General features: G+C 45.7%; 2 protein-coding genes across 4 annotated transcripts in view; one reads left to right on the top strand and one right to left on the bottom strand.

Moving 5' to 3' along the window:
- The window catches only part of xit (ALG6/ALG8 family glucosyltransferase xit), a 146,808-nt gene extending 129,819 nt beyond the window's left edge, over positions 1-16,989 (bottom strand). Inside the window, exons 1-2 of one of the 3 annotated variants that reach the window (XM_067124320.1) lie at positions 16,840-16,989; positions 3,501-3,630 (exon numbers count right to left, since the gene is read on the bottom strand). In XM_067124320.1, the coding sequence (XP_066980421.1) occupies positions 3,501-3,559 (59 nt within the window). In that variant the 5' untranslated portion in view covers positions 3,560-3,630; positions 16,840-16,989. Of the gene's footprint in view, positions 1-3,500; positions 3,631-16,533; positions 16,797-16,839 lie in introns of those variants that run through there. The other 2 variants (XM_067124322.1, XM_067124321.1) reach the window with 2 other exon arrangements.
- A 350-nt stretch (positions 16,990-17,339) lies between these two features.
- The window catches only part of LOC136850621 (uncharacterized), a 58,370-nt gene continuing 56,175 nt past the window's right edge, over positions 17,340-19,534 (top strand). Inside the window, exon 1 of the mRNA XM_067124316.1 lies at positions 17,340-17,591. Within this exon, the coding sequence (XP_066980417.1) occupies positions 17,478-17,591 (114 nt within the window). The 5' untranslated portion in view covers positions 17,340-17,477. The remainder of the gene's footprint in view (positions 17,592-19,534) is intronic.

The following is a 19,534-nucleotide window of genomic DNA, read 5'->3' as shown; positions in this document are numbered from 1 at the left end:
AGAAACTTGTCTCCCAGAAGAGAGCATTCCCTTAGAAGTCCCACAGGACTCCCAAAGGGAATCTCTTCCCTGCTTCTTATGGGGTTCGAACCGACAGGATCAAGACACCAGCCTGGGAACCCGACTGAGCACTGGTAAGCACTTGGGGAGCGCTTGTAGTGCTGGAAGGAAGAGCTGAGACACCTGGATGCCCCAGCCCTTTCTCTTGCACTGCTCCCAAACTGGGCCGGGGACAGTACTCTCCAGGCCAGATCGGGAGACTCAATATTCCATGGAATCTCAAACACTCGAAGTGGCTCGTGAACAAGTGCCCAAAGCAGCCTGTCTTAGAGGCGGAACCTCTAGGACTGGGAACGGGATCGCAAACCAAGGTCTGCGGGCCTGCGGCTCCTGAAACACAAAACCCAAGGAGTATGCGAATCAGTTCCCGAACCCGAAGGAGGCAGTCCCTATACGTCCAAGGACATCAAGGGGGAAGAAGCAGCCATCCTCTCCTTCGGCCGACGGAGGTCTATCCGGTTCCCGGGACCCCCTCGAACCTCGGGAGAGGAAGGGAAGAGGCAGCAGAAGACGAAATCGAAGATAAGTTAAAGAAGACGGTGGCTACTTCGACAGGGCGACTTCCTTCACCTTCACTCCGACAACTTCTACAGGATGGTGGACATGAAACATCATAATCTCCAAGGCAGCTAAGCAGGATCACAACGGAAGCGGCCCAGGACACGACCACCAGGAGAAGCAGCAGGCACAATCAGGACAGCCAATGCAGGAGCTACAGAAACGGTTTGGAAGGCAGGAGCTACCGCAACAGCCAGGAACGTCACATGAAAGTCACCAGCAGCGACAGGAACAATCAGAATGGTTGTGGCAGGAGACCAGGAAGAGCCGCCTAGAGTCTGTTGTCAAGTCAACAGGCGCATAACACAGGAAACAGCAGGAGCAGATGGACCACAGATATGCCAGCGGCAGTGCCACAGCATACATGAAGGTAGCAATGACAGCGATCGATCCACATCGGCGGGAACAGAGTCGGAACGATCCCGATGTGGAACTATGCCATTCCAACCAGATACTGTGGTCGATCCCGAATCAACACTGAATGAATGTCGGGACTCCTTCATGCAAAGATATCCCAACTGAGATATCCAGCCAACTACTGCTGTGCCTGCGATGCTCACTGTCAACCTGAAAGAAAAAGCTAAGATGATTAGTAGAGGGAGACTCCTCTCGCTACAAAGGGAACTGCCCTACACAGCGAGAAGAGGCCCCTTAGAAGAGGTCGCCCGACTGCCCACGACCTCCCCCCCCTTGCTGTCTTTGCCCGATGAGCAAGCGAAGAGGGTGAAAGAGAGAGCTCTCTACCGAAGGAGAGATAAGGAAGAACCTACAAGGAGAGAGAAGGAAGGAGGGGCGGCCACCCAGGGCACCGTGGAAGCGAAACTTACCGACGACGCCCGCAACCTCGCCCCCGCAACTCTATAGCACAGGCGGCGTAAACAACACTTGGCACAAGTAGAAAGGAAGTAGTCATGCCCTTGTGCATGGAGGGTAGGAGCCCAAGAAGTGGAGTGAACTCTTTATGTCCCAATCAATGTAGGGGAGCAAAGATATTATGTCCCAATCTCATATCTCCAAGCGTACAGGGGAACGCCTTCAGTACCTAAATAAAGGGCTACTGGAAGAGAAGCATTACCACTCGGTTACGCCCCTCTAGATACACCCTGGCCATCAAACCCAAGACACACGTGTAGGGGAACGATGGTTTATGCAAGTTTCACAAATCGTGGGTTTGTATTAATAAATATCAAACACATGTAATATACTCACAAAAATGCAGAAAGAGCCCACCGGGATAATAAAGAACTTAACGACTGTCAGGCAAAGAGATCCGAAAACACGTTTGCAAAGCATGACAGCCGAAAGCAAACTGGAATGTTTACATCTGGGCAGGCAGGTGTTCCTGCCTACCTGATGGTAGCTGCTGCCTAACCACCTTGTTCAAGAGTTTAACAGCCGTGTCCAGCTTCCCCATAAGTAATTCCTAATGTAAAGGACCGACGGTTTGTATATTATGTTGGAACAAATGGGAGTTAGAGAGGTTGGATAGCAAGAAAAAATAAAAGTAAATTCAGTAAAAGGAGCTGAAGGAGCAACTGGGGGAAAACCCCACATATGAACTGAGTAGTAGTACTTTAAGAGGTTGAACAGCATCTCGTGAGAAAGCTGAACTAAGTAGTAGTAGTTTAAGAGGTTGAACAGCATCTTGTGAGAAAGCTAATGAAATATAATAGTGATAAGGAAAGAAATAGAAAACTTCCACCTCTTAGTTTAATTACATGCAAGGATCCAAGGCCATATGAGACTATCCCTGCCACTGGCTCCTATGCTATCACTTTAAGCACAAAGGTGCCAGTATTTGTGATGGAAGGAATGTATGATGATCAATGTTATGCATAAACATGAATCTACCATACACACTCACACATACTCATGCTAAGGACATCACAATGAGTCATATCTTTTGTTATTCATAGCCATTCTCAAAAAGAACTTTTACAAGGAAGACAAAATATCACCAAAGATGAAGAGCTCCAAAAACCAGTTAAAGTTCCTTATTGTAGAGTAGTGATTTATTTACTCAACAACAGCAAAAAAAAAAAAAAAAAGCTGTCAGCCTTGTGATTGGCTGGGACTCCCTTCCCCACTCTTACTCACCAAGCACACCTTAACTACATCATTAACGAGCTTTAACAACCAAACAATATTTGTGTAACTGCAATTAATTAATATTGCAACTATAGTTGAACCATCACTGTAATTAAATCATTGCTAAAATGAAAATATCAATTCAGACATTGTGACACTGCTTTTCCTAAAGAGATGGTGAGGAGGAAAATAATTATGGTTTTGGGTCAGTAAAAGACCTCTACTTTTGACCAACTTCACTAATTTGACTATACAGTACTATAATTTACAAATGTTGATAGCACTTTGCTATGATACCTCTCATGTAATTATAATTCATTCACAAATTTCATATACATATGAATTTTTTCAAGCCTTCCTTGTTATCAGTTACTGGAGATCACAATCTCCACCTCATGAATTCTCTTTCTCAAGCGTTGTAAAGCAAAGGATAAATATACCACCAACAGCAGGATTCTTGTGTTAGCACTATCTTTAAACAAAACCATACCATACTGTTAAGTAGTTAAGGATGAACTCTTAATAAACAAACACCAGTTACACTAAATGAGGTAGAAACATCTCAGCCAAAATGATAACAAGCTGATGACTGAACCCATTTTATCTTTTGCGATGGCTAAATTACCTATAAGAATTATTACCTTTCAGATGTTAACTTGGATCTTACTGTACCTTTCCAAAACTTTAATATTTACTTGGATACAAAATCACTTTTTCCCTTAACACACATTTATAAAAAAATATGAGTGAAGGACTATGAAAACACTAAAACAGGAATTTATCATAATACTTACTATGCAAACATCAAGAGAGTTTTGATGCAAGATATTCCTAGGATCACAGGCCAAAACATCCTGGTTAGCTATTCAACAGTACTAATACATACACGGTATATTCAACAGGCGCTTATGTTTTACATGAAATCTGTAAAAAAAGATGTTTACAGAAAATAAGAAATTACAAATTGACATAAACATTATGACATTTTATAGATGATCCATTACCCCAAATATGAAAAAACCCCCAAATATGAAAAAACCACAAATTGGAGAACATATATTCAAAAGCACTTACAGTTTTGGAGTGTCATGGTCTCTCTTCAGTGTGGAGACATTAAAATGTATCTTCACTGAAGAGGGAGCATAACGCTCCAAAACGGTATACTGTATATGTGCAACTGAAAATATTTGTTCTCAAATTTGTGGTTTTTTCATGTCTCAAAGGTCGATATTGATCTGTTATCACCACAAATGTACTGTCACAGATAAGTAGTAAAATATAACAAATTTTAAAGGAATTTGTATTTATCCTAGATATACCATCCAGAGTCTTTTATATAAGAGTATCCCTCAGCACGAGCTGGACCGGTCATTGAACTTGATAACAAGGTAATTAACAGGTGGAGCTGGGGGTGAGTGGGAAAATACACCCCTCACCTTACATCACCACTCACTTTTTTCTTTAGCTGCAGGGACAGAGAGGGGTGGTTGATATGGGTTCATCATATTAAAGGATCAGGTTTGTGTACATAGAAAAAATAAAAAATAATTTATAAAATTTGTTATTTGATCCTATGGATATATAAACCATCGCCTTTTATACAACAGACTTAACCCTTTGGTGAGAGGTAGTTCCTGCAACTGACTAAGCTCCTGGTTACGCTTGCAAGAAAGGGATGTCATGACTACTGTAACTTCCTACTGGTCTGGAGCAATAGGGTACTTGAGTAAGGAAAATTTTGAAAAACCATGACATCTCCAATAAAAAACTTCATGTCAGAAAGCAGCTTAATTCTGGATATTACCAAGAAATGGGTCCAGAATAAGGTATACCATGTGCCCCCCTCCACCCGCCTTCTTGAAAGAAGAAGGATTCAAGAAGATGCATCTTAGTAACTAGCAGACTAGATACCTGATGTGTACTCACTCATAACTTGTCCAGCTCCAGAGCATACTTTGGTCTAGAATCCAGGAGTGTCAAACTCATGGCCCGCAGGATGGTCTTAAGTGGTCCGCGAGGTGCCAAGAGATTTTTCAATTCGAGCTACTATAACTGTTAGAACTGAGGAAAATTTAACTAAAGTTATTAAACTGTTAAAATGAGACATAATAAGTTTTACCTTTCATTCATATGACAATAATTTATTAATTTATTTCATATTATAATTGCTGGCAATAAGGCTCTTTTATTAAAAATCTTAATAAATGAGTCATAAGGAATCCGTCCGAAGCCAAACACCGTCAGTGCTGGTATCTGAACGCATGAGCCGTGGCGCCGCCCAAACGTTTTCAACCGTACTAGACCAGCAAAATAAACTGTAATCTTCAGTCTTGCCAATAAGTAATTACCAAATCTTTGATAGCCCTCAAGACCATAACCAAGTGCATAATTGGCCCTCGAAAGGATTTGAGTTTGACACCCCTGGTCTAGATGCTACTCTTGGCAGAGGGGTAAAGATGGAAGGAGAGTCCAGTTACTCAACATTTTCACCTCCAAGATTACGCCAGGCTTTCTGTACTTAGAGGAGATACTTCATATCCAAAACTGATAAGCAAAGACAGAGACTTGTAGGTCACATCCCTATGGTAGAACTGGATACACGTGGGCAACATTCCTCAGGTAAATGAGGTAAAGGTGGTCTGTCTATTCTAGAAATATGCCCTCTTTACCTGAAATATCACAATTTTTTAAAGTAAATTGTATTTTTCCTAACTATACAAACCTGAGGTCCTTTACATCAAGAATTACTTTCAGTGAAGCTGGAAACGGCTGTTGAACTTTCGAACAAGGTGGTTACGCAGTTAACTACCATTCAGGAGGAGGGAGTACCGCCTGCCTGGATGTAAACATTCCAATTTGCCTTTCGGCCCAGGAGTCAGGTTGAGGGGTGGCATGAGGTGGGCACGATATGTAATGTAGAGAACCTCAGGTTTGTATAGTTAGGAAAAATACAATTTACTTTAAAAAATTGTGATTTGCTCCGACATGATATACAACCCACTGGTCCTTTACATTAGGAAGACTCACTGGTTGGAGGGAGGAATCTGAGTGAGTCTCTATGAACTGACTGGAGTTCACCATACCTTGTGTTCTCTTCCTGGTCGATAGAGCGAGGAAGAGAAAACTGTCTCTGACAAAATGATCGGGTTGTAAGAAACAAGAGATCGATTGTCAGACTTCTGGGTCCCTTTGCATGAATGAGGAAATGTCAGTTCAGCAAAGTAGGCTAGGAAGAACTTAAGGTCGGTGACATTAAGACAAATACAAGCACTGGGTTTGTCTTATTGTCATGGTCTCCTTCCTCCCCTTGCTAGAGGAAAGAGTGGGGTTGCTTCTATGATCCTGAAAGGAAATAGAACAGAAGCTCTAGTTGAGTGCTTACCTGCACTGACCGCCAGATCCAGCATGTAACGGCACGTCCGCTCCATGTCCATAGGAAGACAGTAGAGATGAGAAGGAAGAGAGGCCAGTCACTCCACATTCATTCTCCCAATCACAACCATACATCTTAGGCGAGACGTAACCTGTCCAGTTAAAGGAGCCAGGCAAGCTACACAACTTGTTGATCAGCCACCACAGGACCCAAGGAAAAAGTGTCCAAGGACTTGTGGGCAACATCCCGAAGGTAGAAGGAAGTGAAGATGGTCTGTTGGGACCACACACCCACCTTCAAAACCTGTGGAACCGACAGGTTCTTCCAGAATGCGAGGGAAGGACCAATGCTGCGGACTTTGTGACTCTCAGAGGAAGTGTACCGGTGTCATCTTCTCCAGCAGCAGAATATGCGCTCCTTATCATCTCACGAAGCCACAAAGAGATCGTGTTCTTGAACACTTCTTTCTTGGTCGAGCCAGCACTAATGAAGAGTTGTTGACACTCAGGCAGGAGGTGGCAATTCCCTCCTCAGAGGACATCACGAAAGACAAACCGAATTTCAGGGGCTGATGGATTCTAAGTCTTCGCTATGAAATCCGGGACAAAATCGAGCGTAACTGATCCCCATCCCCTCAAGTGTTTAACATCAAAGGAAAGTCTGTGAAGTTGCCAACTCTCTTCGCCAATGTCAGGGCAAGCAAGAAGAAGGTCTTGAGGGTCAGATCCCTGTCTGACAACTCTCATAAAGGCTCGTACGGTGCACAAGTCAGGCTCCTTAGAATGAAAGTCACATACCACGCAAGGGCCTGAGTTCCCTGGGTGGGCAAGACCTCTCGAAGCTTCTCGTCAATAGGGATATCTCAAAGGACGAGGAGATATCTACACCTTTCGGCTGCAAAACTAGGCAGAGTGCAGCCCAATAGCCTTTTACAGCTGAAACGGAGAGATACTTTTCTCAGTGAAGAAAGACGAGGAAGTCCGCGACCTGCTGAACAGTAGCTCTGACCGGAGAGATACCCTGTCCATGACACCAACCACAGAAGACAGACCACTTTCCCTGGTATATCGCTGCGGAGGTTCGTCTGAGATATCCAACCATCTCCGTTGCTGCGTGACCCGAAAAGCCTCTCGCTCGCAGGAGATGGTGGATAACCTCCAGTTGTGAAGACTGCAAATCAGACAGAACAGAGGAAAGCCATAGATGTCGAGGTTGTCCCATGGGTGCTGGAACGCGTCCTCCACAGCTGCCCATGGGTCAGGCAAGACTGAGCAAAAGACCTGAAGTTTTCTGTTCTGCTGGGTGGTGAACAGATCGATGACTGGACGCACCCACAGGTCAAACAACCTTTCCGTGACTTCCAGGTGAAGGAACCATTCTGTTCTGATCACCTGATTCTGGCGGCTGAGCTTGTCTGCTATGACATTCCTCTTGCCTGGAATGTACCTGGCTGACAGCTCTACCGAGTGAGCCAACGCCCACTCATGCACCTGCATCGTTAACTGGTGGAGCGGGAGGGATACTAGATCCCCCTGCTTGTTGACATATGCCACTACCGTGGTACGTATTGTCACTCATTAATACCATGGAGCGTCCCATCACTTGATCCCGGAACTCTTGGAGAGCCAGGAAGGCTGCCTTGAGTTCCAGGATATTGTTGTGAAGGTGCCTGTCTTCTCGGTGCCACACTCCTGAAGTCAGCAACTTCTCCAGGTGTGCGCCCCATCCCTCGGTCGATGCGTCCAAGAACAGAAGCATGTCCGGAGGGGGAGTATGTAGGCATACTCCTATTAAAAGGTTCCTGTCGCCCATCCACCAGTCTAGACCCTTTCTCACCTCCTTGGATTATTATTATTATATATTATAAAAGTTTAACCAGACCACTAAGCTGACTATCAGCTCTTATAGGGCTGGCCCGAAAGATTTGGATGAAATGAGAGGTCTAGGCTAGAAGCCTAGCACTGGGACCAAATAGGTCATTTGAAAGTTGCACAAAGGCATACACTCTCATATAGTACACACTCACACAATAAATATATTTATGCTCATGTTTCCACATATACTCACAAAAAAGGCATTTGTTCTGACACGATATACAAACCGTCGGTCCTTTACATTAGGAATTACTTTCAGCGTAGGCTGCAAATGGCTGTTAAACTCTTGAGCAAGGTGGTTAGGCAGTAACTACCGCCAGGTAGGCAGGAATACCCGCCTGCCCGGATATAAACATTCCAGTTTGCTTTCGGCTGTCATACGTTGCAGACATGGTTTCGGATCTCCTTGTCTGACTGTCGTTAAGCTCTTATTATCCCGGTGGGATCTTAACATATTTTGTGTATATATTACGTGTGTTTGATATTTATTAATACAAACCCACGATTTGTGATAACCTTGCATAGCCGTTGTTCCCCTGCGCTGTGTCTTAGGTTGACGGCCAAGGGCGTATTTAAAGGAGCGTAACCAAGTGGTAATGCTTCTCTCCAGTAGCCCTTTATTTAGATACTGAAGGCGTTCCCCTGTAGAATCAGAAATATTAGATTGGGACATAATATCTTCGCTCCCCTACATTGATCAGGATGTAAGAGTTCACTTCCCTTATTGGGCTCCTGCCTCTGTGTACAAGGGCATGATTACTTCCTTCCTACTTGTGCTGAGTTTTGTTTTCGCCGCCTACGCTTAGAGAGTTGTGGGGCGGGTGGGAGGTTGCGGGCATCGCCTGTAAGTTACGCTTCCATGGCGCCCTTCCCTCCGTCCTTTTCTCTCCCTGTAGATTTTTCCTTATCTCACCTTCAGTAGAGATCTCTCTCCTTCGCCCTCTTCGCTCGCTCATCGGGCGAAGACCGCGAGGGGGGGCATGCGGTCAGGTGACCTCTTCTTGGGTACCTCCTCTCGCTGCGTAGGGCAGTTCCCCTTGTAGCGAGAGGAGTTTCCCTCTCTAATCATCTTTGCTTTTTCTTTCAGGCTGACAGTGAGCATTGCAGACACAGCAGTAGTTGGCCAGATATCTCAGGGGAAATCTCGCATGAAGGAGTCCCGATGTTCATTAGTGTTGCTTCGGGCTTGACCACAATACCTGGCTGGATGACAGTTCCACATCGGGATCGTTCCGTCTCATTCCCGCCGATGTGGATTGATTGCTGTCATTGCTGGCCTTCATGTATGCTGTGGCAATGCCTCTGGCATATCTGTGGTCCATCTGCTCCTGCTGTTCCCTGTGTTACGCTCCTGTTAACTCGATGACAGTCTCTGGGCAGCTCTTCCTGGTCTCCTGCCGCAGTTGTCCTGATCGTTCCTGTCGCTGCCAGTGACTTTCATGTGGTGTTCCTGGCCGTTGCAGTAGCTCCTGCATTCCAAACCGCTTCCGTAGCTCCTGCATCGGCTGTCCTGATTGTGCCTGCTGCTTCTCCTGGTGGTCGTGCCCAGGGCTGCTTCCGTTGTGTTCCTGCCAGCTGCCCTGGGGGTTATGACGTCCGCCATCCTGTAGAAGATGTTGGTGCGAGGGTGAAGGAAGTCGCCTTGTGGAAGTGACGTTCCTGGTCATTGCAGTAGTTCCTGCCTTTTGAACTGCTGCCATAGCTCCTGCATCGGCTGTCCTGATCATGCTTGCCGCTTCTCCTGGCGGTCGTGCCCGGGACCACTTCCTTTGTGTTCCTGCCAGCTGCCCTAGAGGTTATGATGTCCACCATACTGTAGAAGATGTCAGCGTGAAGGTGAAGGAAGTCGCCCTGTGGAAAGTGACGTTCCTGACCATTGCAGTAACTCCTGCCTTCTGAACCGCTGATGTAGCTCCTGCATCAGCTTTCCTGATCATGCCTGCTGCTTCTCCTGGTGGTCGTATTCTGGGCCGCTTCCGATGTGTTCCTGCCTGACTGCCCTAGAGGTTACCATGTTCCATGTCCACCATCTTGCAGAAGATGTCGGAGTGGAGGTGAAAGAAGTCGCTCTGTGGAAGTAGCCGCCATCTTCTTCATCTTATCTTCGATTTCGTCTTCTGGTGTGTCTTCTCTTCCTCTCCCGAGGTCCAAGGGGTCCCGGGAATCAGACAGACCTCCATCGGCTGAAGGAGAGGAGGGCTGCTTCTTCCCCTTGATGCCCTTGGACATCTAGGGACTGCCTCCTTCCGAGGAAGCAGTGGGTCTCTCATTGGCTCTTCCCGACCTTCGGGTTAGGAAACCGATTCGCATACCCCTGGGTTTTGCATTTTGGGAGCCACGGGCGCGCAGACCTCGGTTTGCGATCCCGTTCCCAGTCCTAGAGGTTCCGCCTCTAGGACGGGGGCTGCTTCAGGGGCTCGTTCGCGAGCCGCTTCGAGTGCTCGAGATTCTTTGGAATATCAAGTATCCCAATCTGGTCTGGAGAGTATTTCCTCAGCCCAGTTTGGGAGTAGTGTAAGAGAAAGGGCCAAGGCACCCAGGTGTCTCAGCTCTTCCCGCCAGTACCACTCTGAGTGCTTGCCAGTGCTCGGACGGGTTCCTAGCCTGGTGCCTCAATCCTGGCGGTTCGAACACCAGAAGAAGCAGGGAAAAGATTCCCTTCGGGAGTCCTGTGGAACTTCTAAGGGACTGACTCTCTTCTGGGAGACAAGTTTCTCTCGTTGGCTCTTCCCACCCTCGGGTGGGAACCGATTCGCATTCTCCTGTAGGGTCTGGCGTTTCAGGGGCCGCGAGAGCGCGGCCTCGAGAGGCCGCGCCCTCACTGCCAGTCTTAGAAGTCTGCGTCTAAGACTGGTTCTCTGCCTGGCTCTTTCAATCTCTTAGGAAACTGAAAGCAGCTGCTCCCGATTTTTGGGAGTCTCATGGGTAGCTCGCTCTATGAATCACGAGCGCTTTCCTGACGAGAGGAACAGGACGAGAGAAAGTGCCGAGACACACAGGTGTCTGGGTGCCGAGACGCCAGATGTCTTGATACTGCCCACCAGCTGCTTCGGTTGCTCGGCTGGTTTTCATATGTGTCTTGAACCTTAGGGTTCGAACATGCAGGATACAAGACACAGAATTCCCCTTTGAACCTTCTTCTCAAGGGGCCTCGGCCTCAGAGTTTAGAGTTTGGGAAACTAGCAATAGTTCACAGCAGACGAATTCCACCCTGTCCAGTTCTGACTGTGTTCGCGCGATTGGCTCGGCTCGCTCGCCCCGCCCAGCCTTTGGTCACGCTTGCAAGACTGGCTCGGCTCGCCCCGCCTGCCTCCTGTCCACTGCATACCTCCCAGTCTGGATAGCGTTCGCATGATCGGCTCGGCTCGGTGCGGCTCGGCTTGGCCCCTTTCGTTTTTTCTGAATCGGGTTCTCAGCTCTGTTCGAGTGAACTTTTTTGCTCTTCCCAGGAAAGTGCTTTGCCACGGCACAAGCGCTCTTCTTCCCTCGTGTAGCAATAATCTCCTTCAGATGATTATCGCTCACGGTCCGCCTCTCCTGCTGGTCTTACTGGCAGGACAGGTAGGGGTACTCTTTCTCCTCACTTGTTCTCTTTTCCTCTCAGTTGTTCCGAGAGGTGCTAGACAGACAGAGAGAGCTCTTTGGAGTTCGGCTTCTTGGTGTGCTTTGGGTGTCGGTCCCCCGATTGTCTTGTGGTCCAACCAGGTAGCCAAGGAGGGTTTCATAGGATCTGTCAAGGCTCCCTCCAAGGGCAGAGGTACAAGAGTTTCACGCTTCGGAAGCAGCGAGGGTCTTCCTCTTCAAGTTGCGATCGCCCTCATTTTTCGGAGAACTTCGCGGCGATTTGTCAGTGTGAGGATCCCTGGGACAGGACCGCGACTCCCCCAACGAATAATCTTTATCACTTGCAACCCTTGCAATTCCCAAGGGGCTGAGAGTGTCAGGGGCCGCCGCGGTCCTTCCTTCCAAGAGTGTTCTCGACCAGATGAACTCTATTCTTTGGAGGAGTTCATTCAGGTCGAGACACCAAGTTTCTCCCCTGCCATGACAGAATATGAATTCTTCTTGCCTCGAAGGGTCTGGCCGACTGCAGTTCTTTGGGCAATTCTGGTGCTAACAAGGACTTTGTCCCAATTCGGATCTCCGGTTTCGTAAGTCCCAAGTTGGCTTGACCCTTAGGAACGAACCTTACTTGGTTCTGCCTTTCTCTTGCAGAGATTTGCCAGATACCTCGGTAATCAAGGTTCCTACCAGGGCACTGCCTTGTCCTTTGGACAATGGCCAAGACCTTGGGGTCTTAGTCATCTCGACTCGACCTCAAGTTCAGGCCAGCCCCCCCTCAACTCCTAAGAAGTCCCAGGCTTCGATAGAAGATTGCGGAACATAGCCTCTCCTACCCTTCTAGGAAAGTGCTCATAATGGTGTCTCTTTCCAGCCTCTTTCCCATAAGGGAGGAGGGAAGAAGGGAGGAGGGAAGAAGGGAAGAGAGAAAGAAGTATCAACCAGGAAGAAGTTCTCCTACTGCACATTCCTGGATGAAATGATACTTATCAAGTCTCTGGAGCTGGCAGCGACATTGCCGAGACCTGGGAATGGATTCCTTCAAGAGAAGTATCTATTTCCCTTAGGTCTCGGCAATTCTTTTTATCCCGCTTCCTCTTCTGTGATCCCGATTCAGGAAATGCCAGCCCGGCTAGAGCTAATTGTCTTGGTATCCTGTCATCTTGCAGAAGCTTCCCCATGGCGGAGAATGGAAGTCTGCTTCCATTCCTCTGTCCTTCTTTCCTCTTCGAAGTATGAGGAAGGAGTTAGGCTAATGCTTGATTGAAGGAACCTTCGAACATGCTTGCATATTCCCCTAACATCGTGTGTCTACTTACGGATTCACCGATCGAGGAAGAGGCGCACACCTGTAAGACTTTGTCTTGACGGTGTGGGACCGAGACGATTAGTACCTTCTCATCACCACCCCGGGCTCAAGGCAGCCTTCTGGCCTTCCGAGAATTCAGGATGAGTTTTGCGACACTCATTGGTTCATTGAACAACAAACCACAGTAGTGGCATTTGTTGACAAACAAGAGGGAATCGTTTTTTCCTCCTGTTTTATCTGTCGACATTTGCAGGTACTCAAGTGTTCTATAGTACACTTGACATCTCAGTTAGCCAGATGCATCCCTGGTGGGGATGTAGCCTATTGGTAGGCGAGCTTGGCCTTGGGTTTGTGTGATCGGGACAGAACGTGCTGCTCACTCGAAGATTCTCAAAGAGATTGCTCAACTGAGAAATCCCTACTGACTTTCTGTTGCCTCCCTGCACAAGTCAGTAGTTTTTTTTTTCTCGCTCCTTCATACCAGACCAAAGGGCCGCTACGGTGAGGCATACTGTCTTTCTGGGAAACTTGATATCTACATTTTCCCCTCTGTATTTGTCTGTTTCGCTGGGGGTTCTCAAGCACTGCTCACCCCGAGATACAGACAAATACTGGAAGACTTCGCCTCTTGCCCAACCTAATAGCTGAGGCATCGAGAAGAGTTCTGCTTGACCCAACCTCCTGTAGCAGCTACACAAAAAGCGGTTCTTCAGGCAGTACATCTCGGTGTGTTTGGGACTGGGAGACCTTCCAACTTCCCTTGCAAGCATAGGCTTTCTCGCCGAGCGGCAGCGGCTATAGCTGGATATCTCTTGAAGTCCTCTGCAACACTCCCAGGGACTGGAGCCATCTTCGCTGGTGGGTGTCGTTGCAGAACTCCTTCTCGGGTCAGAGTCGCTCTTCAAGTCTGGACTTCCTCGTCTTCTCTGCCAAGGGTTACTTCTTTCTCTTTCATTTGTGAAGAATGTAGGATCTTGCGACCTAGTCTTCTATCTGAAGTAGCCTTCTTCTCCTCAGTCAAGATTTAGCTACAGATGAGAAGCTTCTGCGGTCTTGCTGTCCCAGGGAACTGTTCCCTGGGTGGCATGTGACTCTTGTTTAGGATTCCTGTCCCATGCTGCACATGCCCTTACGAGAGTCGTTGGATAGAGATGTGCCCTTGTAGGACCATCTCTCATCTTGCTCTGGCTTTGGCATAGAAGATGGAAGAACAGGTGAAGGGGATCAATACCTCGACTCCTCGGATGTCATAGGTGGACTCCAAATCCTTCGGCATCTATTGTCGGGTTCGAGTCGTCCTTGTTCCCCTCCTCATTGGACTTTGTATCGATGATCCAGATCATTTGTTACTTTGTCCTTTAGGGAGCTGTGGTACTTTCTGAAAAGGCTCGACACTCCTAACCTGGATGTCGTCAACATTTTCGCTAGTACTCTCTCTCCCAAGGAAGAAGTGTCTAAGGACACATCTTCCTCCCGGCTTCGTGAAGCGATCGAAGGAGGTACTCGGCAGCCGACGACAATACCGGTACCTTCCACCTGAGAGCTCACGAAGCCGATGGCTTGGTCCATCCCTCGCATTCCGGAAGTTTCTGTCAGGCTGGAAGCAAGATGTGGTCTCATAGACCACACTCTTGTTGTCCTATGGTCTTGCCCACAGGCCCTTGGCTTGGAACAATTTTTCCTTGGCCCTGTGGTGGCTGCTCAACAAGTTGTGTTCTCTTACCCAGCTCCTTCAAGAGGACATGGAACATCTCGCCTAAGGTGTTGGTTCTGGAAGTGAGAAGGATACCGGGAGTGACTGGCCTCTTTTCCTCCTCTTTCCCCGTCCTTCTACTTCTCCTCCTTCGGGATGAGAATAGGACTTGAACCAACACGTGCTGGACCTGGCGCTGATGCGGTACAACTACACATCAAGCACCCGTTCTATTTTTCTCCTAGAATCATAGAAGCAATTCTGCTCCTTCCTCTGGCAAAGGGGAAGAAGGAGAGTCTGGCAATAAGGGAAACCATAGCTCAGCTTTTCCTTACTGCTTCTGACTCTAAAGATTCTTCAAGCCTATTTCGTAAGAGTCACATTTCCTCACTCATGCGAAAAGGTCCAGTATCTGACATTTGATCTTGCACAGAGGCTCGGGTACTCCTCCTCATCCTTTCAACAAGGAGGGGTAGCCCAGGTGTGCAGAACTCCAGTCAGTTCAGGAGACTCACTCAGATTACTCCTTCCAAAGATACTTCAATTCCTAACCCCACCAAATTTAATAAAAGAAAGGGTCAAATGATGGTCATTTAAGCTTTATATAACTGGGAATATATGGGGCAAGCCAATATTGTAATAAGTCACGTATTCAGTGTTCGGGACATGAGGGTTTAAATAACTTTCTGAGTCCACTGTTTTTTTTGTTTTTTTTTGATGGGATTCCATTTTGGGTTCTTTGACACTGGGAGAGGTAAGTACTTGTAACATATACAGTACTCACAATAGCTTCTGTGGGTTTTTTGTCAAGTAATAATTATCCATCTTTTCTACCAATTGAAACTCCATAAATTCTTATGACATTTCAAGACTTTAACCATTTTTCACAGTGGTTTCTTCAGTTTAGGTACGGGTGCTTTGGGTGTAAGTACTGTTGATTAAGATCTTGAATAATGTATTTCAGATATAAAATTACTTTATCCATCTGGAAGTAACTTAATCCCTTACAATACTAAATGCCTCTCCACAAAAGCAATCTTTGCTCAGAATCAATCAATGAGACTATGCCTGGAACAAGAGGTAATGTGTGCCTTCTAGTTGTGTACCTCCCAACTTTAGGGTAAGGAATATGCTATGTACAATGCTAAGGAGGAGACAAGGGGTAATCACCCAGGCAGGTAGGACCTGGTGTAGTAAGTTCGTAAGATGAATTTCTACATTTCTCCTTAATGATCTATGGTGCTCTGGGTCAGGTTAGGATTGGGAAATGGAGGGATTGGCATCTCAACCATGTGAAGGCCCAAGGCCATAAGTTAGGATGGATTATGATATATCCATATATTTCACTCTGACTTTTATAGTTCTCTTCGTCAAGTCTGGTTGGGGGTTGTCAGCCAGGTAAAGACCTTGTGCCCTTGGTTAGATTAGGTGTCTAAAGCTAAGTTAGGATGCATCCATGTAGCTATCCTTGCAACATTTTCATGCTTTGTAAATCTGGGTAGTTTGCAGAAAGACAGGATCAGGTTCTAGTCCATTGTTCCCAAAGTTTGGTATTAGTTGGTGGGTCCAGGAGGGATGAATGCGTCCCCAGTCAGGTCAGGACACGGTGCCCTGAGTGAGGTTAGGAAGATAAGGTCTGGTTAGGTCAGGACATAGCATTCTAGGAAAGGTTATGTTTATTTTCGTCATTCTACACTTGTCTTGTAAATCTTCAACACTTACAAGTGATATGCACAAACTAGGCCACTCTATTTCTTTGAAAGATTGTGTTGTAATTTATGTTATTCCTACCTTTCTGGCTAGTGCATTTACCTCATACTTGGCTTTCCCCTGCCTAATGACCCAGGTTTCCCACTGCTGGATAATGGAGTAGGGAAAAAAAGTTAGTTTGCATTTGAAATAGTGGTTGCAAATGGATAAAACACAAGATAACCAGTTGGAAAAATGTAAGGTCTATGTATCCGGCTACGACTTTAAGTACTGCTGTGGTCAGATTGTAAAATATGGGTGTATTTACCTAAGGCAGAGGTTTATATGCTTGCAGGCACAAACATCGGTCCTCCATAGCCTGATTATTGAATGAATCCTCGCAGCGAAGGTTTGTAACTCAAATAATTGTAAAAATCGTTCAGAGCTCGCGAAATCCTGTCGAAAAAATTATTAACGAACATAAAATCCGGCTACTTTATCGTACTATTAGCTTACTGGCCATGCTCAGGCTAGTGAAGTTGAAACATTCGACTGGCCTGCATAGAATTAACCTTGTCCAAGGTAACCTACGGTACTCAATTTGAAGAGATATTCAGAGATGAATTTATCTTACCTACACGATTGCAGGGTTTCGGCTGTTGGAACATTTACTGTTTCAGCTTAAACTATTATTTTCAGTGTCTCCTTTTCAATTTGGCCGGTAAAACCTCCGTCTGCGAAACATTTGTTTACATTCATATGTCATTTGCGCTTTACTCATTTCATCTGTTCCTGTTATCTCTAATCCAATTGTTAGATAAAAAATGTTTGCAATTTCTAACAAATACAACACATAGGAAACAATGAAAATATCCAGTATGACATTTAATAACTAGTATCGGTGTATGGGAAGTTATTTATAAGAAAAACGATGTACAGTAACTTATTGCTTACGTAGGAAATTTGGATGGAGATGAGTATTTTGTAAGAATTTAAAACGACTGCCCCTTTTCCCCAAATACAATACTGTATTGTAGTTGATATGTAATTTCAAACAAAATGTGTCTATTGGCATATGAATACACATCGTCAAACACTGACTTGCCTTATATGACGTTTCAATGATTAAAGGTAGTTGGTAAGCCTGAGGAAAGATTAGCACCTTCACCAGTCAACTCCACTCACCTGTTAGTCAGTGATGCTACGTCCCGATCGAGTGATAAATGAAAAGTTCACCCTGGCTCCATAAATATCGTTGTTGTTGTTGTTGTTATGGGTGTCAATCGACCTGGAGCGGGCATCACAAGCCCTACAAAGATTATCGCTAATATATTCGTCTCCTTTATTGGTGCCGGAATGCTCGGATTACCCTTTGCCTTCAAAGAAGTAAGTTCTTTCATGTTCAGAAATTAAGATAAAGGATATTCGCTTGAGAAAATGCCCTTATGTGTATAGCCATTATCTGTGAAAATAAAAAGCCAACTATGCAAAGGTTTGGCAAAAGCCATTAGGTTGACGTGGGTAAAGTAGCATACCCAGTACACTAAAAACTAACCTAACCTAGAACGCTGGGTCTTACCTCTCCAGGACCTTTGTCCCTTAGGACACCTTTGATCACTTGTAAAATGTGGAAATAGCAATTGCAGGGATGCATCTTGAGATTTAATTTTAGTGCCAGTGCCAGTGTCAGTGGGCCTAATAAAAAAACATTCCATACCGGGACATGAGGTCCAAAATGGTAAAACTATAGGACAGCTCCTCAGCCGCTATTACTTTGGGAAATGCATTTTTCCTATACATTTAGTGTTGCTGATGAAGGAGGTGGGGTTGTTTAATGTTGGTCTATTATTAGGTAGATCTAAGTAGTAGTATCTCTGTGGCGGCAATTTCCTTCTAATTTGACTTTATCTATAGTTTTTTGGTTGCTAATCATGGGTTTACCTTCAGATTTTGTCGCATGAATGTAATTAACCTGTAATTAACCCCATGAAGTCCATCCAACAAGGGGTTTCCATACGCGATCTTCACAAGACAGAGCACGGGTATGTCTGTTTGGAACGGTTCATATCCCGTCCGGCAAGTGCAATAACTTGTTAACTTATGGTACTGCCTTCCCCCCCCCCCCCGGGCCAGTACTAAACACGGCGAAGAGAAATTCCATTTGGCCGACAACAAACAAATGCACCGCCAGTATCAGAAGCCCTAAAAGTGTAGAAAAAACCAGGTTCCAAGGTAAAAACAGGCACGGAGCTAATACTTAGAATTACCAATTATTATTAGGCTAACATCATCTCTATCCAACATGGGTGGGGACCTTTTGGGAATGAAGGGCTTTGGGTGGGGGAAATCGCAGTAGAACTAGACTAATTATGAGTTCTGCATGGAGTATTACCTTGGAAATTGACTTTTTCTATAGTATTGTGGTTGCTTATCAAGGATTTACCCTTATGCTTTGTCATTCGACTGTAATTAACCTCAGAACTGATTGTTTTTGTATGTTGGCCATCCTGGAATGCTATTGCGCATGCGCAGTGTTATAGGGGAACTTTTGGTAAAAAGTGGTTTCCTTCACCAGGGGTTCTGGGCGCTCTGCCCCCAACTAACTAACACGGCCTACTAGGTTAGGTTAGGTTAGGGTATGTTAGATTAGTATGGTTCCTTTTATAATAGATTTCCTTAGCCAATCCCTTCTTGAACTCATGGCTCCTTAATGACTTTTATATTCGCAGAACTGTTTCATATAGTCCATTCGGAGCTATTACTTAGAAATACCAAAATCGCTGGGAGAAAGACCGGACTGTCATGTTGTCGTTAAGGAATGGCTCTGTGCACTTGCAAGTTAGGGAGCCAAATGTTCAAGAAGGGTTTGGCTAAGAAAACCTATTATAAAAGGAACTATACTAACCTAATCTACCCTAACTTAACCTAACCTAGTACCTGTAGTCTTTTTTACTTAGGTGGGGGGGGCTCCATCCCCCAAAACCCCTGGTGAAGGAAACTCCACATTTACCAAAAGTTCCTATAACACTGGGCATGGGCGATACCATTCCAGGATGACCAGCTTACAAAAACATATCCGTTCTGAGTTTAATTATGGTTGACCAACAAAAGATAATGGTAAATTCTTGATAAGCAACCAAAATACTATAGAAAGAGTCAGTTTCCAAGGTAATACCCCATGAGGAGTTGTACTACAGTTCTACCATCCAATCTCTGTTAGCCTATGAAAGTCATGCACTACCCAAGATTACCTTATGTTAAATTTGTCACCATGTGTGTACTGGTAAAATAATCATACTATACTAGGCAGCATGCCAAAATTGTTTACG

The sequence above is a fragment of the Macrobrachium rosenbergii genome, chromosome 22 (assembly GCF_040412425.1).
Source record: "Macrobrachium rosenbergii isolate ZJJX-2024 chromosome 22, ASM4041242v1, whole genome shotgun sequence".
NCBI lineage: Eukaryota > Metazoa > Arthropoda > Malacostraca > Decapoda > Palaemonidae > Macrobrachium > Macrobrachium rosenbergii.
The sequence above is the reverse complement of the archived record's forward strand: the minus strand, read 5'-3'. Positions and strand labels throughout refer to the sequence as shown.